The sequence below is a fragment of the Schistocerca nitens genome, chromosome 11 (genome assembly GCF_023898315.1).
Source record: "Schistocerca nitens isolate TAMUIC-IGC-003100 chromosome 11, iqSchNite1.1, whole genome shotgun sequence".
In the NCBI taxonomy this organism is placed as follows: Eukaryota; Metazoa; Arthropoda; class Insecta; order Orthoptera; family Acrididae; genus Schistocerca; species Schistocerca nitens.
In genome coordinates, this window is record NC_064624.1 from 212,136,484 (window position 1) to 212,160,577 (window position 24,094).

The window sequence follows — 24,094 nt, forward strand, 5'->3', positions numbered from 1 at the left end:
CAAACTGTGACTTAAACAATATATTATTTACAGTCAGATGATTTAGAAGAGGCTGCAACACAACCTTTTCAACTATTTTTGAAAAAACTCTCAAAAGTGAAATTGGTCAATAGTTTGATGGTGTCTCTTTATCCCTATGCTTATAAGAGGCTTAACTTCAGTATATTTTAGCAATTCTAGGAATTTTCCGCTGATAGGAGATTAATTATACTAATAACTTAACTCGCATGAGCACTCTTTGATTAACTTCTATGATATGTTACCACACTCACTAGAATACTTAGATTTTACGGATTTTATGATGGAAGGTACTTCTTTGGAAAACATGAGTGTCAATTCAATTTTGCTGAAGTTATTTTTAAAGATTTGTCTCAGGTGTTCTGTTCACCGAACCTTATAACCCCAAGCTGTCAGTAACAGAAACAAAGTACTTGTTCAAGAGGTTTGCAACACTGCATGCACTTGTTGCTAATGCCTCATTTATTTTTAGAGCTATATGTTCCTCTTCCATTTTGGCCTCTCCTGTCTCTGTCTTCCTGTATCTCATACAGTTTTTATTTTGATTCCTAATGTAATTGTATTTTGCTCATAATGAAGCTGTTTTGGTTTCTGGATTACTTGCTTCAATATTGGGTTCTATTCATCTCAATCTTCAGTCTCCTTTTTGTCCCTTATGATACCTTTGTTCCTTGTGTAATCCATGGTTTATTTTTAGACTTACGTTTGATTTGAATTACCTTTAAGGTGAAAACAAATTTCAAAAGAGGAAGTAACTTTATTAATGAATAATTTGTATTTTCAATTTGAGTCAGAAGTATTGTAAACATCTATGCAGTTCATGTCTTTGAGCAATCTCCTAAAATTCGCAATTTTTGACTGATTTATTACCCTCCTGTACTCAGAAATAATAGATTTTTATCTTGATAATTTTCAACTTTAACACAAGATGCTGCATGTTATGATCAGAAAGTCCATTTAATATTGGTTTTGTAATATGACTTTTTCGCTAGATTTGTCAACAAAATATTATCAATAGCAGTCTCACAGCATTTAGATACCCCAGTTGCAAAATTCACGGTAGGAATTAAATTGAATGACAGTGTTACTGATCGCAATAATTGTTCACTGACTCATTAAAATCACCAGCAACCACTATTTCCTTGTTTTTTACTGTGAGATGGGACGACAGAGCTACCAGATTTTTTATTAAGAGTTTAAAGTTTCCTGAAGGTGCTCTGTATATAGTTACTATTATAAACGACTTGCTATGAAATACCATTTCTGCTGCAGCTTCTAAGTGCTGGTATGAGCAAAATTTATTAATATCTATATTCTTGAAAATCAAAAAAGTTTCTGACAAATGTGGCAACTCCTCCTTTTTCCCTATTTTCTCTACAGAAGTAAGAAGCAAACTTGAATCCTGTAACATGTAACGTATCTTTACCAGTGGTCACATGATGTTCAGAGAGGCTGATTATATCCACTGGTTTGCTGAACTCTAATTCTTCAACATAAATAAGCAACTCATTAAGCTTACCCCTTAGTCTTAGGATATTCTTATGCAATAAGGATAATTGTTTTTTTATTTTATTTGTTTTTTCTTGCACTGGCTGAATGACAGCTGGGTGAATCTAATTTTTCTGTCAGTTTTTGAATATATCTAGTTTCAATCAGAGGCTGCTTACATGAATTGTGTACATTAAAATTTGCTTTCTTGCTGCCAGTTTTATCAATGTGAGTGTCATTTTCAGCCTGTCTCTGAACACCTTTTCTTTCTGTCCTCCCTCACTAAAAAAATTAAAAAAACTGCTGTACTGCCACTTGTAACCACTGGTACTGTAGTGTTTCCTTTCCTCGGGGTTCTGCCATGAAAATACAAATTAGAAAATCTGATTGGCTTTTGAATTTTGTTGGAATAAGTTACGGATAAGGAGGACTTCGTATTACTGATTGAGATAGTGCTGTAATTTGACTGTGAATGGCAGACTGGGTCGGCAACAATACAAAAAGCGACTGTAAGGAAATAGCATCAGAAATAAGTTGAAATTTACCTTATAATTCTGTTAGAAACGCAGTATTAATTATAATATAGTCTTCGTGGCTGCGTCTGGAATACTTCTTAAATTTCTCATCGGATGTCCTTTTTCTCATTGTTTGCTGGTCCTCTTGTTCTCCGTCTGATGAAAATTTCTGTAAGTTGTCACTGTCAGGATTATTTTATAAATTTGGCGATAACTATTTCGAATCACTACTGAAATAACTTCGTTTCGTAATATAGTTTTAATTTCCACTTAAAAGCATATTTAACACAGCGCCAAAAAGTACACGTCTTTCGTATGGAGACAGGAGAATTATCCATTGGTTGTTAAAAACAAACACCTATCCAAAAGTAAAAAAAAAAAGATCAAAATTATTTATAAAAATCGGTCGCTGGCGCAGCGCTCTTCTGCATGCGCGATCGTAAATCATATCTTTGTTTTGGCGGAGGCGTGGTAGTCAAAGTAACGTTACAATGGCTCCTCTACTGACACGCTCCTCAAGCGAGCGTGGGAGTATAGAAAATTTACATATATATATATATATATATATATATATATATATATATATATATGAGAAAACAAGAATTTTACATATTCCAAAAAATATTTCTGAGCACAATGCTCTTAGCATATCAGTCCTTGTATACAGTCTTTTTGGTATGTATCTTCTTTAGGAGTCGTAACATTAATGTCTTTGAACTGCGGCGTATTATCGTTGCTTTGCTTAGCACAGCGTTTGAAATTGAATTCAGTTGATATGGTTCGTGTTTACAATGGAATTGATTCGAACAATAAATGTTTTTATTATATTGCTCCAATGTCTTTAAACGTAGTGTCGGCTTCTGAGCGTGTGTGTACTGTCTGGATCTCTTGCGTGTGACTTGAAGAAAATCCAAAGTTTGTTCGTTGTGTCAACACGTAATGGTGATCTCCAGCAGTCGAATTTTGGTGGCGTCCGCCGGGGTATAAATGGTCAATGAGGGCACAGGAAACACCTCAGTGCCTACGACAGGTGATGAACTTATCCTTTACACCAACCTGAAGACCTGCCGGCTTTCACTACACCATACACTTCAAGGAAGGCATATTAACACTACGTAAATATTTCTTGACCAGTGTTCCATCACGTTAGTTTCTTCTCTGCATTTTCAGTTCCATTTATATGAATCATGTGCTACATGCACAAGTCATTTGCAGTACATTAACATCTCCTTAAAATACATTTCTTGATATAATAAGTACATAAATATACAAATATTTACAATTAATCATTACAAGAGATAGTTACACTGTTGTCATATAGTACATATACAGAATTAAATGAAAAATATAGTAAATTTTTACGTTACATTCAGTATCATTGTGCTGACATGTGAATTACATTACATTCAGATTGAAATAAACATTTTATTTGTTAGCTCATTTTTTGGAAATACAGAAGCGTCCGATCTTACCCGTCGGCTTTGACCCATGACGTCACAAATACCGCGGAAACGACCATAAACAACAATTCCAATATGGCGGATATAAAGACACCGAATACGTATTGTAAACACTGAAATACACAAGTTTCACAAAAAGCCTAATGACTGTAACGGGACAAGCGTGGGAAATTGGGGGTTTTTGGGTGGGGAGAAACTAAATATGTCGTTATGCGGTGGGGGGAGTCTGCAGTGCCCCCCCAATCCCCCCACAGGCTTCATTAGTGTCAAATCAATATTTTCGAATCATAGGCGGCCGCTGCCGCGGCCGCATTCCAAAGAAAAAAACTCCCAACCTAACCTCAAGTGGGCTACGCTACAGATCAATATGTTCATCAAATTGCTTCATATTACGTATACATGTTCTTTAGACAAGAGTACATCAAACCATGTATTAGGTTTTCCGCGCCGTAATGACGTCACACACCACAACACGCTTACGTCACGGGTCAAAGCCGACGAGTAAGATCGGACCTTTCTGTTGACCCCATTTTTTTTCCTTTCTTTCCTTTTTTTTGTTCCTTTCCCTTTCGTTACACTTGCAACATTTTAAAATAATTGTGGCAACTCGCTAGAATATTCAACTTAAAATTCATCTTGCCTCCTGGAATAAAATTTACACATTTCAAGCTTCAAGACAGCCCTCTGTAGGAGGATAGGTTCATGGGATGGTTGCTAACTACTTCATAAATAGTAGTAAAGTCATCTCCTACAGTGGACTACACAAAATAAAATATGATAGACAAAATACATGTTTACTTAATATAGTGTAAAATTTCCTATACCTAATAACGTTTCTGAGTTTGGTGTCGCCTCTATTGCTGTTTCTAAGAGTGGTACCCCTCTATTCCAGTTTCTAAGAGTGGTGCCCCTCTAAATATCTTAGGATCCTACAAGTATGTACATCAGTGTGGTAAGTGTATATAGGCTATATATCTAGTTCAAGTCAATCATGTTCCTATAAAGTTTGTGTAGTACATTTCCTTCCTTTCTTGAGTATCAAGCTATATAAATAAATGTTTCTTAATAAATAAATAAATCTTCTTAGTTCTTGTCAGATAATTGCTGCTGCGTTCCATGCTGTATATCCACTCTGTACCCACCTTGTGGTACCTGTAAAATTTTATTCATAAATAAGTATGTGTGTATGTCTCTCCATACTGTCAGATAATCACAAATTATATAATGTCAAATATTTAATGAACATGTATAAATTTTTCTAAGGGAGGGATGAGAGTATGAGCCGCAACAGAGGACTGACGTTTTGTTTTCTCCTTATACTCCTTTCTATTTAATGGTGCATTAGGTCAGTACAGTAGATGAGCTTTAATTATACCATTAGATGACCACTAAGTATGTTCTCTTAAATAATTCTTCCAATCTGAAGTGTCAAGCCTACATAACTCCGAAAATTTCATTACAAGTTACCATTAGATTAGTGTTATAGATTTAAATCTTCTGGTATATTTTCAACAGTGGCTGCTGTAAATAATTCTTTCCACATAAATCTGTACTTTCACCTTTAGTTATAAGAATATATAAGACACCACATAAGTTATTATCTCAGGCATACCAATCTTTCAATAAATAATACTGCTTCCACTACTTTCATTCTGTATTCCTTGAGTACATGTGATATAGCGTTCAAATCTAGTTTCTCTCCTCTCAACATATTCTCAATTACTCATAACATTCTCACCATCCATTATTCATTCTTCACAAAATAACATATACTTATTTCTCAGCATTGTATATATATATTCCTCTTATTAATCATCACTTACTTTTTTACTTCAACAATAATAATACCCCTTTCCCATCTTATATTCCATTTAGCTCTCTCCATATTACTATTTATCCTCTTATTAAACTAAAATTACATTCACTCATTACATTCAGTCACTCATATCAACATTACTATTATCACATGCCTCCTAAAGAAATAATTCTGTTCAGTTCTCTGCCTCCTCTAATGTGTATATGCCTCAATAGCAACTCCTCTTATAACCAAATATCTAATTAGCTATTGGATGGTTCACATTGCTTTCTATACTTACCTGCATTCATTAGATTGTAAGTATCTGTATAACTTCAATGTAGGCTGCTCATAACTGTATATCATATTAGTTATCTTCTTCTCATTAGCTAACATTTTACTGTATGTATTTTTTCAAATGTCTGTGTGGATGTAGACCTCTGTGTTTATGTGTTAATAGATATTCTAATGAATAACAGCCAGGGTGTGGAATATTTGCAATTCGGTATGGTCCAGAGTGTAAGACCTGCCATTTCCTGTTTAAATGTTTCAGTTTTGTGGGTTTAGGATGTGTTCTTAGTAAAACTAACTCATCAACTTGAAATGTTTGTGCTTTCCTGACACCTCTGTCATATTTCTGCTTTCTTTCGTTAGCTTTGTCACATAATGTTGTGTAAGCTTGTCTTACCTTACCTTTTCTTCTAAACTAACAGGATTTGTTGTTGCTGTAAATGTAGGTAGAGGGTCTGCCCATTCATTTCTTTCTGTTTTATCCATAATTAATTCGGTTGGTGTGTATCCAGTAGAAATGTGAGTTAAATTGTTCACTATTTGTTCAAATGGTGCTAGGTATTCTACCCATTTTGTGTGCTTCTCTGGTGTGTGTGTTCTCATAAACTGTCCAAATTCTCGAAATGTTCTTTCTACCGGGTTTCCTGCTGCGTGAAATCTTGAAATTAAAATATGTTTAACATTCTGTTCTTCAATAAAAGTCTTCCATTTTAAACTGGTAAAATATGCTGCATTATCCGTGATCATAACTTCAGGTTTTCCTATTCTTACAAAATAATCTGTTAATAGACGTCTGGTAATAGCAGTGGTAGAAACTGAACGTAAAGCATATAATTTTAAATACTTTGTGAAAACATCTAACACAGCAAGGATGTATTTCATTCCTCCACGTGCTTGTGGATTGGGCCCTGTAATATCTAAAGAAATTAACTGTAATGGCCTCTTAGGTATGATTGCATGCAATTCATTCATGCTTGTGTGATTATAATATTTGGCTTTCTGACATATGATGCATGTTTTGGCAATTGTCTGTCCATATAGCTCTAGATTGGGTGATACCAGATTTTTTGTTAGTGCTGTGTGTATATCCATGGCTAGTTTTCCAGTGTTTATTATTAAGTCATTGTCATCAAAGAAACATCTTAGCCTGTCAGTGACTTCTCTTATGTTTTTTACAAAAACACATAAAACATATTTTTTTAATTGACTAGTGTACTGAAGTTTTTCTCATATTTTGGAGATGAGGAGCAGGATCAATTACCTCCTTGGCCTCTCCATTTCTGATTCATGAAATATGTAGCAAAAGGTGGGTAATTCTTCATTCTATTATATATACCAATACATATCTGCAAATTTTTACAGCACTCTTGGAGCCTTTTTAAAGAGGCACTCCTTACGTAAATGGAACGGGGGGGGGGGGGGGGGAATCTAATAATCAGCACATAGGGCATAACCTCTGTCATACACTTCAGAATGAAAATCAGCTGAGAAGCTACAGAGTATAGATTTGTTTTATCTACATGGCCACACTACTGATTATATTTCAAGAGCATTCTCCTTAAGTATAATTGTGGATGTATCAAATGTTGCCATTAAAGAATTATGTTGACAATGATACACCAACTTACCAAACTTTAGGCTTGTCATGCAATTCAAACCAAATTTCATCAAAGTGGTAACCGATGACATTTTAATAGACATCTCAACAATCTGATACAGAATGTCTTATGTGCTATTTAAAATGCATATCTGAGGCAATTAAGATTACAAATCTTACCAAAGAAAGATACTGTCTTCTACTTGACCATGGTTCTAACCACATAAAAATCGTGCTATGACGGTTTCCTTTACATTTTAAAGCCTTTATCAGTAGCAGCGATGATTTTCATTTGCTTTTTCTTTATCATCAAAAAACACAAATGGCAATCAGAGCACACAGGCAATTAATGTTGTGAACTCGCACTGTTACTCTAAAGTACTTGTAAATTCCTGTAAACACACAGGTTGCACTTAACTAACAATTTCTTAACCCGAAATATCATTAGCGAGTAAATACCCTATGTCACTACTACTGAGATTATAGAAACAGATCTCCCAATTTTTAAAATATTTCGAGTACCAACGGGTAATGTGTAGATCTTACTCTAATAATAGGTTAATTACGCTAATTACCTTATTTCGTGAAGCCTGCCAGCTGTTTCTGACTCTTCAGTCCAGTGCAACCTATTGATAAATAATTCACCTCAGACTTATGAAATAGCGATGTCGAAAAGGCTTCCTTCGAATCAAGTTTTAAATTTAGGACATTTCGAGAAAATCAGACGCTAGAACTGCAACTGAGGTGTGAATAAGGTCATACTTTCTGATTAAAACTTGAAAATAAAAAGAAAAATGAAGTGGCTCAAATGTTTTGTGAAATTATTTATTATCTAAAAGTAAGAAACAGATTAAATATACATTTGACATGCCAGGAATGATGCGTGACTTCATGTACAGCAAATGAGGCACATCAAATGTACTTTGGCCACACCTGACAAATATACTCTGACATGCAATGTAAAAACTATGGATAAAACATTGAACATACGATAAGGATTACAACGTAAAGAGTTCAACAAAAAAAAAAAATTCTTGAAAATGATCAGTTACAAATCAGAGCGCAACTTCCAAGGGCAGCGCACCAATCACAGACACTATGCAAGCAACGGATGTAATGGCACAACATTTTCATACTTAACAGTGTTATATATTTGTTGAGTATTGAGAGTTTGTGGTCAGATAATAAATGCGTGTCTTCACTTCATTGACGAAGAAGTCAAACGTTTCGATGCACATTCTCGTACATTCACAGAATTTGTTTGTGATCCTCGTAGTTGATGGATAAATTGAGGGGCAGCATTCTTTAGAAACAGCTGGTGGGTAGCATTCATTTCACGTTAAGGGGCTCCGGAACGCCCTATACTTGCAATGTTAAAATAACGCTTATAAATTACATCTTTCCTCACAAAGTATTTGAGGTAGGAAGTTGAACTTTTTACAGATTATTTATTGGAATATGGGCTACAACTTAACACAGGGAATTTACAAAATTTTAGTTCAGTTATTAAAGATGATTTTTTTTCAATTGTAATGAAAATTCACAACATTTTTTTTGCAATTTTTTATTTATATATTAAAAAATATACAGTTTTTTGGAAAAAGGCTGTGTTAAATTATGCAGAAGGTACTGTGTAACATTTACTGAAAGTTTGAAACAAATATGTTTGGAAGATCCTTAGAAAACATGTAATTAGTATGAGAAAATAAAAGTTTTGGGAATCGAGCGACAAAGATTGGATTAACTTTTTAGTGCATTCCAGGTCCACAGGATGGATTATCTTCATCCTATGCAAACTCCTCCTCCAGCTTCCTCTTGTTCCTCCTCCTGTTTATTCTTGCTTGTATTTCTAGACTCTTTACAGCCCTGTCTGCAGCCCGAAGGCGTTCCTTGTCTAAAGCAAGCATCGCTCGTACCATGTTAGAACCTATCTTCATTCCCATATCTCTAAATACCTTTGGCTTTCCAACATTTCTCCTTTTCTTAAAAGCCTTCAGAGGATTTCTAATAACTTTACTTTTACTCATTATTATACTTCAACAAAACGAGACTCAAGAAACAGAATTAATTACGAATATTTTCGAGATAACGACAGAGTAAATAAACATGAAACAATCGACAATCACACCAGCGATATATATTGAACCATCACAGGTTAGCCACAACACATACTTTATCTCACATCACTAAAATGTACCTGATGAACACGGACGTTAATAACAACACCATTTGACAGCAGTTTAACAGTGCCACAGTGGGTCACGCCCATGTAGAACAAATTTAAAAATAGTTGTAGTCTTCGGAATTGAATAAATTATATATCTATTAAAACGTAATAGTCTGCAGATTCAGAAAACGCAAAAAAGTAAAAATTGAACTTTTCATGATTTTGAGCCCCTTAAGTGAGGAGAGCCCCACGTAGGCACGCATCATCGCGTGTTCCACGAGTTGTCCGATCGACTGTTGTCCACTTGTCCGGTGTTGCTCGCGTGAACGTCGTTCTGAACATGGGCTCTAACGGAGATGAGAAAGCTTTCGAACAGATCCTTCAAGATAATCTGAAAGATTTCGCTGTCGGTAACGATGGCAAATACCATGGCTACTGTGATTCGGAGGAAGAGATCAAAAGACTATTGAATAGTCTTGAGTGGATAGGGTATTCATACTCGGTAAGGAGCGATCAAAAGACTATTGAATAGTCTTAAGTGGATAGGGTATTCATACTCGGTAAGGAGCAGCCACCATCACCAAAAATTGCAAGAAGCCGCCACCAGTAAGTAAATTAGTGTCTCAACATATTTCATATTTTGTTTCTATTCCAGGTAACCCACGAATCTTCTTCCAGCACTTTTAGGGTAACGTTGAAATCCCATTTATGGGATATCCGTTTTCGGTGGAATATTCCAGCTATCAACAATGCACCCTGGGCCCCAAATATTATAGTAAAAAGGAGACTGTTGTTCCAAGTCACCTGGTAAGTTACATGAAATTGTCTTCACTTATTTTCATTTGTATACGTGTTTATCCAATGTAGGGATGCTTTGAAGTACACACACACACACACACACACACACACACACACACACACACACACAGGTGTGTACATCTGGGCTAATGCTCTTAAGCTACATTACTTGGCTACAATTCCGCTATATTCATTTATTGTTGTTGTTGTGGTCTTCAGTCCTGAGACTGGTTTGATGCAGCTCTCCATGCTACTCTATCCTGTGCAAGCTTCTTCATCTCCACCAGTACCTGCTGCAACATACATCGTTCTGAATCTGTTTAGTGTATTCATCTCTTGGTCTCCCTCTACGATTTTTACCCTCCACACTGCCCTCCAATACTAAATTTGTGATCCCTTGATGCCTCAGAACATGTCCTACCAACCGATCCCTTCTTCTAGTCAAGTTGTGGCACAAGCTCCTCTTCTCCCCAATTCTGTTCAATACCTCCTCATTAGTTATGTGATCAACCCATCTAATCTTCAGCATTCTTTTGTAGCACCACATTTCGAAAGCTTCTATTCTCTTCTTGTCTAAGCTATTTATCGTCCACGTTTCACTTCCATACATGGCTACACTCCATACAAATACTTTCAGAAACGACTTCCTGACTCTTAAATCAATACTCGATGTTAACAAATTTCTCTTCTTGAGAAACGCTTTCCTTGCCATTGCCAGTCTACATTTTAGTCTCTACTTCGACCATCATCATTTATTTTGACTCCTTTACTACTTTAAGTGTCTCACTTCCTAATCTAATTCCCTCAGCATCACCCGACTTGATTCGACTACATTCCATTATCCTCGTTTTGCTTTTGTTGATATTCATTTTATACCCTCCATTCAAGACACTGTCCATTCCTTTCAACTGCTCTTCCAAGTCCTTTGCTGTCTCTGACAGAATTACAGTGTCATAGGCGAACCTCAAAGTTTTTATTTCTTCTCCATGGATTTTAATACCTACTCCGAATTTTTGTTTTGTTTCTTTTATTGCTTGCTCAATATACACTTTGAATAACATCGGGGATAGGCTACAACCCTGTGTCACTCCCTTCCCAACCAATGCTTCCCTTTCATACCCCTCGACTCTTATAACTGCCATCTGCTTTCTGTACAAATTGTAAATAGCCTTTCGCTCTCTGTATTTTATCCCTGCCATCTTCAGAATTTGAAAGAGAGTATTCCAATCAACATTGTCAAAAGCTTTCTCTAAGTCTACAAATGCTAGAAATGTAGGTTTGCCTTTCCTTAATCTTTCTTCTAAGATAAGTCGTAGGGTCAGTATTGCCTCACGTGTTCCAACATTTCTATGGAATCCAAACTGATCTTCCCCGAGGTCGGCTTCTATCAGTTTTTCCATTCGTCTGTAAATAATTCACGTTAGTATTTTGCAGCCGTGACTTATTAAACTGATAGTTCGGTAATTTTCACGTCTGTTAACACCTGCTTTCTTTGGGATTGGGATTATTATATTCTTCTTGAAGTCTGAGGGTATTTCACCTGTCTTGTACATCTTGCTCACCAGATGGTAGAGTTTTGTCAGGACTGGCTCCCCCAAGGCTGTCAGTGGTTCTAATGGAATGTTGTCTACTCCGGGGGCCTTGTTTCGACTGAGGTCTTTCAGTGCTCTGTCAAACTCTTCACGCAATATCATATCTCCCATTTCATCTTCATCTACATCCTCTTCCATTTCCATAATATTGTCCTCAAGTACATCGCCCTTGTATAGGCCCTCTATATACTCCTTCCACCTTTCTGCTTTCCCTTCTTTGCTCAGAACTGGGTTTCCATCAGAGCTCTTGATATTCATGCAAGTGGTTCTCCTTTCTCCAAAGGTCTCTTAAATTTTCCTGTAGGCAGTATCTATATTACCCCTAGTGAGATAAGCCTCTACATCCTTACATTTGTCCTCTAGCCATCCCTGCTTAGCCATTTTGCACTTCCTGTCAATATCATTTTTGAGGCGTTTGTATTCCTTTTTGCCTGCTTCATTTACTGCTTTTTTATATTTTCTCCTTTCATCAATTAAATTCAATATTTCTTCTGTTACCCAAGGGTTTCTGCTAGCCCTTGTATTTTTACCTATTTGATCCTCTGCTGCCTTCACCATTTCATCCCTCAAAAGCTACCCATTCTTCTTCTACTGTATTTCTTTCCCCCATTACTGTCAATGTTCCCTGATGCTCTCCCTGAAACTCTGGACAATCTCTGGTTCTTTCAGTTTATCCAGGTCCCATCTTCTTAAATTCCCACCTTTTTGCAGTTTCTTCAGTTTTAATCTACAGTTCATAGCCAATAGATTGTGGTCAGTCCACATCTGCCCCTGGAAATGTCTTACAATTTAAAACCTGGTTCCTAAATCTCTGTCTTACCATTATATAATCTATCTGATATCTTTTAGTATCTCCAGGGTTCTTCCATGTATACAGCCTTCTTTTATGATTCTTAAAGAAAGTGTTAGCTATGATTAAGTTATGCTCTGCGCAAAAATGTACCAGGCGGCTTCATCTTTCATTTCTTAGCCCCAATCCATATTCACCTACTATGTTTCCTTCTCTCCCTTTTCCTACTGATGAATTCCAGTCACCCATGACTATTAAATTTTCGTCTCCCTTCACTACCTGAATAATTTCTTTTATCTCATCATGCATTTCATCAATTTCTTCGTCATCTGCAGAGCTAGTTGGCATATAAACTTGTACTACTGTAGTAGGTGTGGGCTTCGTATCTATCTTGGCCACAATAATGCGTTCACTATGCTGTTTGTAGTAGCTTACCCGTACACCTATTTTTTTATTCATTATTAAACCTACTCCTGCATTACCCCTATTTGATTTTGTATTTATAACCCTGTAATCACCTGACCAAAAGTCTTGTTCCTCCTGCCACCGAACTTCACTAATTCCCACTATATCTAACTTTAACCTATCCATTTCCCTTTTTAAATTTTCTAACCTACCTGCCCGATTAAGGGATCTGACATTCCACGCTGCGATCCGTAGAATGCCAGTTTTCCTTCTCCTGATAACGACGTCCTCTCGAGTAGTCCCCGCCCGGAGATCCGAATGGGGGACTATTTTACCTCCGGAATATTTTACCCAAGAGGACGCCATCATCATTTAATCATACAGTAAAGCTGCATGCCCTCGGGAAAAATTACGGCTGTAGTTTCCCCTCGCTTTCAGCCGTTCGCAGTACCAGAACAGCAAGGCCATTTTGGTTAATGTTACAAGGCCAGATCAGTCAATCATCCAGACTGTTGCCCATGCAACTACTGAAAAGGCTGCTGCCCCTCTTCAGGAACCACACGTTTGTCTGGCCTCTCAACAGATACCCCTCCATTGTGGTTGCACCTACGGTACAGCTATCTGTATCGTTGAGGCACGCAAGCCTCCCCACCAACGGCAAGGTCCATGGTTCATGGGGGGGATTCATTAACTATAAATACTAATGAATTAGGGGACATGGACATCATGGTTGGTATTTTTTGCTATTATTTTGAAATAGGACAACCCCAAAAATTGATATTGAAACCAGAATTTAATCAACTAATTAGTTTAATGTGACTAAATTTAGAAACTGTGGAATGGAAAGGATTTTCATCTTATGTACTGAATTACATGCAATTTTTATTTTAGGTACACTGTACTTCCATAGTATCCAAAATAAAGGTCAAAATACATTTATTCTTTTAATTTGTTTTGTTTAACTTTAAAAAGTATTTTTAGAAGTCAGTTTTCCCCCTCTTTAAAAAAAATGACGTTCTCCGGGATAAAATATTTAATACACTGTTGATTAATATGACTCACTCTGTACCCAAGTACTATATTATTGTTCATTCAAAATTTAGCTTTTATAATTGTAATAGTGGTTGAGATGATAGACTCTTAATTAAGCAGAAACATTGTTTGTGTGAAATTGAAACTGAAGATTTATTATTTTCTTCTTTATGATAACACGTCAAAACATTCCAGCTCTATAATTTTGTTGATTCCGAGTTCCCTTTCATCTCATATAGCATTCTTAATTTTCTTTTTTGTTGTGGACTCCTTTATCAAGCTTTCAGCAGCTTTTTCTGCTTCAGAAACACATTGCCTGTCTACTTGTAGCAGCCCACTTTTCATGTTGTCCCTATTTCTGATGCCTAGTCTGCTCGTTGTTAATCTGCTCATTACTAAATCATTCCAACATATTTCAGTGTCCTTCAGACCTATGTGAAGAGCTGATATGCCAACAAAAATAGTCTTTAGCAAGCATTCCCAAATGAAACAATTGAAGCTTTCATTTGCATTCTGTGTTTTGCCATGTAAATATTTTTCCAGGAGTTTAAAATTTGAAAGATCTCCATATGTTGGCTTTAGTTCTGCCGTAGTAGTTTCTGGCATGATGTGCATGTGTAAGTTTTTGTCCATGTGCTTCACAGTTAGTACACTAACATCGTGAAGTGTTTCCTTTTGGGCAGAGGTATTGGTGTGGATCTTCAGTGAAACAGAGTTGCTCAAATTTCTTTTCTCACCTCACCTCACCGACATTTTTGCTGTTTCTCACGAACATCCTCATTCCGTATTTCTGATTTCGTGAGTCTGCCTTGTCTACCGATCCCTCCACTATCAGAGTGTTCTTTTCCTGTCAAGTCCTTGCAGAGTTCCTGAAGTCTTGCTCCCATTCTCTTCTGCATATGTCCTATAAATTCAAGTTTTTTGGTTTCACCAACCTCAACACTTAAAACCTTCAGAGTCACCATCACAAAGGTAGTGAGTGTATTGCACATCTTCTCTAGCAACTGATCTAATACAAACAGCTTCTGGATTAGAGAGGCATTTGAACACGAAAAAGATGAGGTGCTACACATAAATAGGTCCATCTTTTTTGAAAGAGTACAATTATTGTATTGCTTTAATACCCAAATATGTATCACCATAGTTGTGGCGTCCTCAGCAGTTTCTTTTATTTATTTTGTGTGTATCTCCTGTGACTGACAAACCAAAATCAGCCATGGGTCGAAAGACAAGTTTATTAATTTAGACACGTGTATCATTTTGGTTCACCTGCCTCGAGAAGACTGAGTGTTTGTGTTGTCCTCATCATTTCATCTTGAAAGTGGTGTGATTGTGCTGAGCAAAGGTTCGGAATTTGTGTGGGCGCCGATAACCACGCATTTGAGTGCCCCACAAACCAATCGTCACCACCACCAGCATTTTGGTTGGGGGATGCTGGACACACAGAAAGTAGATAAAAAGAAATAAACCATTGAAGGTGCCACAACCTTTGTGATAAATGTTTGTATATTAAAACAATAATTGTGTATGCTAAAAGGTGGGCCCATGTTCAATTCATAATTACTTTTCTGCAAGCACAGGAAAAGAACTCAAAATTCCAATAGTTTATGAGAAATGCTTCTTCAAAATTCACAATTGTGCTAAAGTTCCTTGCAGAGTATTACTGGAAGGCTTCAATTTCTGATGTACTTAAAGTTGCTCTTAGTGAACTGGGTTGATTCATAATAATTACATGCGATTATCTTTGTTGGCATTTAAGAAGGAAGCCCATAATGAACAGAGGCAGTGTCTTATATCATCAAGACTATTGGTGTTGAGAGGTGTCATACTAACTTGCTTAGTAGTAGACAGTGGTAGTGTACAGAGAGAGTGATGTCAGAAGTTTTATCAGGTCCCATCTTTTAAAATATGGATATTATTTTTCAGGGGGTGGAAGAAGCAGGCTAAAGTGTCTGTTCTCTGCAGTCTGGCCATTTAGCCACCAGAGAGCTTATCAGTTCCTTCCGTAAATAGGGTCCTACCCGGGTGATGAGTGGGAAGGGGTTCTTGTACTTTCGATTCTGTCTCATTTACTTATTCAGTTCAGACTCCTTTCACTTCACCCCACATTATGCAGGCAGAAACTGGCTGAAATATCCCAGTTCCTATTCCACATCTCTGTATAATGCAAACTTTCTGATTTTTTCTTACATTACACCATACTAATTCATTTTGTTGGCCTCCATGTAGGATGGAACTCTTGCAATCGCGTGTGTGTGTGTGTGTGTGTGTGTGTGTGTGTGTGTGTGTGTGTGTGTGTGTGTGTGTGAGAGAGAGAGAGAGAGAGAGAGAGAGAGAGAGAGAGAGAGAGAGAGAGAGTCACTAAAACAAATATGATGCTTCTGGTTGCATAAATATATATGGCTACAGCACAACTACACATCTGTTGCTCATGTGCCTAATAATGGCTGATAATAGGCTGTAACATATTTCTTCACTGGGTTTTCAATAAGAGATTCCTCCAATGTGTACTTTCTGGCACATGAAAAGCACAGTCACTTACAGAAAACATTTTCAGCATATGTTGGCTTAAAACAGTTGTTTGTTAGGATAGTTTGACACTGTTCTATTGAACAGAACTAAATGTTATCCTTAACCACAAGTTAGATCAATAATATTTAGTAGCTCTTTAACAGAGTTTAGAACTCTCCTGATGACAATAATATTTTTGGTGTACTTGTGGAAGCTTATTACAGCCTTTTCCTGTGTGCAGGACACAAATTTGGCATTTACCTTAGATTTTTAAGATTTTGGTGTTGGTCGGATGTAATTTCATCTTTGTGTATGAAAGATGTTCTGTAGGAATTATTTGATTCTGCAGTAATTACAAAGATTTCACATTACATTTTGAAACTACAGTGGATCACAGGCATTACACATCTTAACAAGTCATGTTATACCTTCATCAGTGTAGTCCATATGAGGTGCCAAATGTTTTTATGGTAAATTTTCACTAACTTTTAAGCAAAAGGCACTGCACTTCCCAAAACTTGATAGGTGTAGCAAAAACCCTACTAATTTTTTTGCTTAAATTGTCGAAAAGTTTTGTGAAGTACAATGCAAAACACGTGATACAGTGATTATGACGGTGATTATATGAAATGAAGTGTTACGAAGCATAGATCGTGAAAGTGGGCCCTTAAGGCTTACAGGTTATTGCACTTTGACTGATTGAGGTACTGTCATTTTAAACCTCGATCACTGTACGAAAGATATACTTGCATGGAACTCGAAGCAGTTTTGAACAGAGCACTGCTCTTTTTTGTATCCCTACTTCATAACTTAAATATTGGTTGTACCATCTGTACAGTACTCCAGAAAACGATGCCATGAGTAATTATGAAGTGGTTATGTACATGCCATAACATTTAAAGCATAGCCTCTACACTAATGATTCATATTCCTGTCTTGTCATGTTATTATTTTTATCTGCCATCCTGTAGCACTTTTGTGTGTGATGTCACTATTTGAATATTTCGGTGTTCTTTTCTTGTTACAGTTCATGTTATGTGTTTCATATTTTCTACAATTTTGTAATTTTAATATTAGCACTTTACTGCATTTGGGGGGAGGGGAGATTATATTTGGTGTGTACATTGGTACATTGAGTTTAAAAGTGTTAGGAAATAATACTTAAGTCTGAGATTTAAATATTGATTGTGATTTAGAGTACTTTGTTCATATAGTTTTATGTACCTTTTAATCTAGGGTTCACTGTTAGGTTTCTTGTAAAATTCAAATTATTTTGGCCTAGAGAAAACCCTGTATGTGACTCTTCTGGATGTAGCATTTGAAGATATATTTAATATTCTTTATACTTTCAGGCTGACCATGTTAACCCAGCAAAAAAGAGATTGTTGATTACGGATACGAAAAAGAGTGATTGCCCTGCCACTTTTTCAATTAAATGTGTTAAAGTGTATCCAGGCTATTCTGTTCAATCAGTAGATGATCGTGAAATTAAAAAGAATGTAAGTATGTGGTTTCTATTCTGTAATTTGATGTTTTTATGTCATTTGTTCTAGAAATAGTCTATTGCTCCACAAACTCTTTGTACTTAATGCTTTGTCTCTTGTTAATTATAGTTATTTTTGTGTTAAAGGTTGTCCATAGTTTAAAACAGGCTTTGGAGGCAGCCAATAAACCTGAAAGTGTTCTCCGCTTTTATGTGAGGGCGTCACCACCAGACCACCGTACCCACAGCACAGAAAGCGTAAAAGCAAGTGGAGACGTACATCCCTTGCTAGCTGCGGAAATAGCAAGAGTTGTTGAAGATGGAACTACATCTGTGAGAATAATAAAGTTACACCTTGAAAGATTTGTGAACATAACCTTCACTGGACCACACAAGCCAGATAATATGAACACTACATTTTACCCCACACATCTCACAATATATAGTCATATGTACAGGGCCCTTAAGAAATTGAAGAAAAGTGTGTTTGACCAAGATGCTTTGCAAATGCAGATTAATGAGTGGCAGAAAGAATATAGAGGTGACAATATTTTTTTTCAGGCCTTTTTCAGATGTTGATGGAGAAATACAGCCATTGCTGTTTTGTTATGAGATTGCATGGCAGAATGATATGTTAAAAAAATATGGAGATGTATGTTTGCTTGATGACACCTACAAAACAACAAAATATGACATTCCTTTAGTTTTTGTTACAGTAAAGGCAAACAGATGCTGTTTAGTGGTAGGTTTTTTCTTTATTCAGGTAGAAGATACGAGGTCAATTGCTGAAGCGCTACTTGTTTTCGAGAGATGGAATACAAACTTCAACCCAACCTACTGGGTTATGGATTTCTCAGAGTCCGAGATAGCAGCAATTAAAGAAATATTTCCATTTTCAAAAGTATACTTGTGTTCATTTCACAGGGAACAGGCTTGGGGGCGATGGGTTAAAAAGGGAGGGAATCTAACTGTAGGAACTGATAAGGAGTCCGTTCTGGAGCTGTGGCGCTATGTTGCAGCGTCTCCATCTGAGGAACAGTTCAAACTCAATGTTGAAATGTTAGAGACTCTTGAGGTTTTTCGTAGGAACCCCGAGGCACTTATTTATTTTAAAAATCGATGGCTCTCAGTTGCTGAAAAATGGGTGAGAGCTTTTGAGAATATTGGCATATTTGCCAACATTAGAACCACAAACGGTGCTGAAACAATGAACAAGAAGGTCAAAAAGTCTTTTCTGAACTATGACACAGACAAAACATTAACAGGAGTTGTTAAAGTATTAGTAAATAGTTTCATTCCTGGCCTCATGAAAAAGTATTGCCAAATGAATTCTGTTATTAGAAAGAACAATGAAGTTGTACCTGCATTTTTGCACGGAAAGACACAGGAATTTATAACACACTTGTGGAAACGATATTCTTCTGCAGAAGAAAGCTTCAGTAAAGAGTCAGTGTCAGTAATAAGTGAGGGTGTTTTTTCCGTGAAAAGCGACACTTCAAAAGATCTTAGGTATACTGTAAACTTTGCGGAACCAAGTTGTACGTGTGAAGATTACCAAAAGCAGAAAAAATGTATGTGTAAACATTTTTGTGCCATCTTTATTTTCTATCCTCAATGGGGTTTTGACAAAGTAAATGAAAAGTACAGAAATAGCCCGTTAATTTGTTTGGATAGGTCATATGGGTATGGTGCAAGTGGCAGCTGTATTTCACAGACAGGAGTCCAGCAGTGATGATGCTACGAATGAAGAGCATAACATTCCTGAACCATCAGCTTCTTCTTCATCTCTTGTTTCGAGAGGCGAGAGAGAGATGTCGGAACATTATAAATCTCACATACAGTTGTGACAGTGACACGATAAAAAAAGTGTTAGAGGCACTTAAAAATGTGGAACATATTGGAAGATTGTCGAACCCTACAGAAAATGGTCTTCCTTTAGCAGCGACATCATCTTCAAAAATGTAGGAACACTCATTTAAATGGAGGCAGGATTTGTGAAACACGTATTTGCCCTTTTGCTTTTCTGGATGTTCATGCAGATTTAAAAATGAAATGGATTGATCAGAGTATGGTGAGATAAGTGTCTACAGCAATCACTTACATTGGGAGATTTTTCAGTTTTACATTAAAATATGTGGTAGTACAGCAAATTTAAAACTGGAAGAACTTCCCAACCAAAATGAAAGTCATGGTTACACAACTTGCCATACCCTCATAAATACATTTTACCATCAATAGTTAAAGTAGATACCCAACTGTGTGCTGATTGTGCTGCTACTGATACTTTTTTTGTTAAATGGTATTGGTAGCATGAAGCAAGACTGGAAGTACCAAAAAGCTCTTCTTTATTTCTTATAACAATAATAATAATTATTATTATTACACTTTATTACAAACATTGTCAGAGTTATTGGAGAAATACATAATAGGTGGTACCAATGGTCATTACTGAAGTTTGATACAAGAGAAGTAAAACTCTGAATGGCTCCTAAAAATCAGATCTGATCAAATTTTACAGAAAGCTACATGTAAATATACAGGAGTAAAAACTGTCACCACTGTTGTCATGAGATTTTCTATAATGCTATAGCTAAGACTTTTTATGTAGTGTTTGACAATTCAGTATGGAACTTTTCCAGTAATGGGTAATGAAAATGTCATGGCGCCTGTGCAGAAGTGCCTATTTCATATTAGAGTTAGAGACCCATGTGTGCACCTGTTTAATGTTAAAAAGTGTTGTTTTTATATATGTTCGATCAGAAGTTAAACAACAACACTTTTCATGTAAAACAGAAGCACATGCACATGTGCCATGTTCATTTCCCATTACTGAAAAATGACTGACCATTCTAACTACATTTTATGTAGGGTTTATGTAAAAATTTGTAATGTTTACAGGGCTTTTTTGTCTCTTTTGCAACAAGTGAGGGTTTGGCACTCATTTATGTTCCACTACAGTTTCCGCACAAAATACTCAAACTCACTGCTTGCACTGATTCAGTACAAAAGTCAATTTCTAAAGCATATGACACCATTGCATTGTTGTATCTTTCTGTGCAGGCTCAGGGATATATGTTTCAATGGTAGGATTTTTCTGGCAGTCTGGAATGAGGTTAGAGAGAGAACTATTGCTAAGACCATAAATCCAGTAATGTTTCAACACCATTTGTGTGTGAGTGTGAGTGAGTGACTACTTCCAAAAGCAGTTCCTCAACCATTGTCTCGTGGATCTCTCACAGACACACACACACACACACACACACACACACACACACACACACACACACACACACACACACTGATATTCTTTAATTATCCTTCAAGATGCAGCTGGCTAGTAGTACGCATTGCAACATAAAAATTAATATGTTCCCCACAGGCAAGAATTAGATATGAACCAACAAAATTTCATGCAAGGATATTGCCAAAATTTGTGCCCCGTTAAGTTTTAATGATTCCGTAACAACAGGTGATGTAATATGTCCCACAAGAAGTAATGCACTCCCATTTTCTACAGTTATATAACCTGGTTCCTAAGACAGAAGTGTCAAGTGTGTCCAAGTGAAATAATGTAAATAGTTTTTTTCCAAAAGGGATATGAATCCTTAATAGTTTTTACCTTGAACTCTAAGAAACTGGCACCCAACCCATTAACTGTGGATGATGATTGTTCCATCTCTTGGAAATTTGTAAAACTTCATAAATTGGCACTCATACAATCAACTTAAAAGGATGGTCGAGGAAAAGAAAAATCCGACCACTAAACACCACATCTTTGCATTGAGTGTGAGGCAAAACATAGGAAAGTCATATTTTGTATATATCATCTAGCAAATTAACTTGCATTGCTTTGTGTCACTGTTCTGTACTGCATTGGTATTGGGATTCAGACTCAGCAGGGAAAAGGTTCACATCCATAGATTCTGTTTGTGCTCATTAATCTGAATCTCTATTAAATTTTCTTCACATTGCAAATTGTCTTGTCTGTGAAGTAAAACTACATGTGGTTGTGGTGTGACTTGATTTCTCTAGTGAAGTCAATGGGAATAAGTAGATTCTGTAAGCTTACGTGGATTTGGTTTATGTAGCTAAGTGGTACTTAATATTTAAAATTTGATAATCTTGTAACTGTTAAATACATAAGAATTTTTTTGTACTTATTACTATAGACATAGGATTTTTGTGTAAATGAACTCTTAAAAAACTACAAATGTATTTGTTTTTGTAAATAAAGTGGCTGTCTCACACCATAATAAATTGTACAGATGAGCAGTGTATATATGTTATGGATGTATACCATGTTTTTAATGAAAACTGTAATCATATTGTTTGTCCAGTAAAACCAAATTTTGATTCTTTTTTTCTGTTTCATTTCTAAATACTTTGTGATATTGATGGCATAAATTATTACATTCTCATATAAGGTAATATTTTGCAGATGTGCAAATTGTGGAAAAATGTGAAGGATGAGATGAATTAGGAAAAGTGTTATTTTGTTGAAAACCAACATTCTGAGCCTAAAGCTGTGTACAAAATACAAATTCAGGGCCGTTAAATGTCAAATCACGCAGGTCATGCCACTCATCTCAGATTTTCATGACACTTTGCATGTTTGGTCGTATTTATAACACCTTCTGCAAAATCTTTTTGTCCTCAGACTAAAAATTTCTTTATATTGGATTTTAAATGTAGTGATATTCTGATAACTGGGCTCTGCAAGAACGTTAATGCAAAGTACACTCCTGGAAATTGAAATAAGAACACCGTGAATTCATTGTCCCAGGAAGGGGAAACTTTATTGACACATTCCTGGGGTCAGATACATCACATGATCACAATGACAAAACCACAGGCACATAGACACAGGCAACAGAGCATGCACAATGTCGGCACTAGTACAGTGTATATCCACCTTTCGCAGCAATGCAGGCTGCTATTCTCCCATGGAGACAATCGTAGAGATGCTGGATGTAGTCCTGTGGAACGGCTTGCCATGCCATTTCCACCTGGCGCCTCAGTTGGACCAGCGTTCGTGTTGGACGTGCAGACCGCGTGAGATGACGCTTCATCCAGTCCCAAACATGCTCAATGGGGGACAGATCCGGAGATCTTGCTGGCCAGGGTAGTTGACTTACACCTTCTAGAGCACGTTGGGTGGCACGGGATACATGCGGACGTGCATTGTCCTGTTGGAACAGCAAGTTCCCTTGCCGGTCTAGGAATGGTAGAACGATGGGTTCGATGACGGTTTGGATGTACCGTGCACTATTCAGTGTCCCCTCGACGATCACCAGTGGTGTACGGCCAGTGTAGGAGATCGCTCCCCACACCATGATGCCGGGTGTTGGCCCTGTGTGCCTCGGTCGTATGCAGTCCTGATTGTGGCACTCACCTGCACGGCGCCAAACACGCATACGACCATCATTGGCACCAAGGCAGAAGCGACTCTCATCGCTGAAGACGACACACCTCCATTCGTCCCTCCATTCACGCCTGTCGCGACACCACTGGAGGCGGGCTGCACGATGTTGGGGCGTGAGCGGAAGACGGCCTAACGGTGTGCGGGACCGTAGCCCAGCATCGTGGAGACGGTTGCGAATGGTCCTCGCCGATACCCCAGGAGCAACAGTGTCGCTAATTTGCTGGGAAGTGGTGGTGCGGTCCCCTACGGCACTGCGTAGGATCCTACGGTCTTGGCGTGCATCCGTGCATCGCTGCGGTCCGGTCCCAGGTCGACGGGCACGTGCACCTTCCGCCGACCACTGGCGACAACATTGATGTACTGTGGAGACCTCACGCCCCACGTGTTGAGCAATTCGGCGGTACGTCCACCCGGCCTCCCGCATGCCCACTATACGCCCTCGCTCAAAGTCCGTCAACTGCACATACGGTTCACGTCCACGCTGTCGCGGCATGCTACCAGTGTTAAAGACTGCGATGGAGCTCCGTATACCACGGCAAACTGGCTGACACTGACGGCGGCAGTGCACAAATGCTGCGCAGCTAGCGCCATTCGACGGCCAACACCGCGGTTCCTGGTGTGTCCGCTGTGCCGTGCGTGTGATCATTGCTTGTACAGCCCTCTCGCAGTGTCCGGAGCAAGTATGGTGGGTCTGACACACCGGTGTCAATGTGTTCTTTTTTCCATTTCC

General features: G+C 37.5%; 1 protein-coding gene across 2 annotated transcripts; it reads left to right on the forward strand.

Moving 5' to 3' along the window:
- Positions 1–2,775: 2,775 nt before the first annotated feature.
- LOC126213001 (uncharacterized) lies at positions 2,776–22,300 on the forward strand. 2 transcript variants are annotated; one of them, XM_049940549.1, is made up of 3 exons: positions 2,776–3,051; positions 17,812–17,958; positions 18,090–22,300. In XM_049940549.1, exons 1-3 carry the CDS (start codon positions 3,016–3,018, stop codon positions 18,519–18,521), a joined length of 615 nt encoding a protein of 204 aa, XP_049796506.1. In that variant the 5' UTR covers positions 2,776–3,015; the 3' UTR covers positions 18,522–22,300. The 2 variants fall into 2 exon arrangements, with proteins under 2 accessions (XP_049796506.1, XP_049796505.1); XM_049940548.1 differs by lacking the exon at positions 2,776–3,051 and adding an exon at positions 9,976–10,138.
- Positions 22,301–24,094: the final 1,794 nt, after the last annotated feature.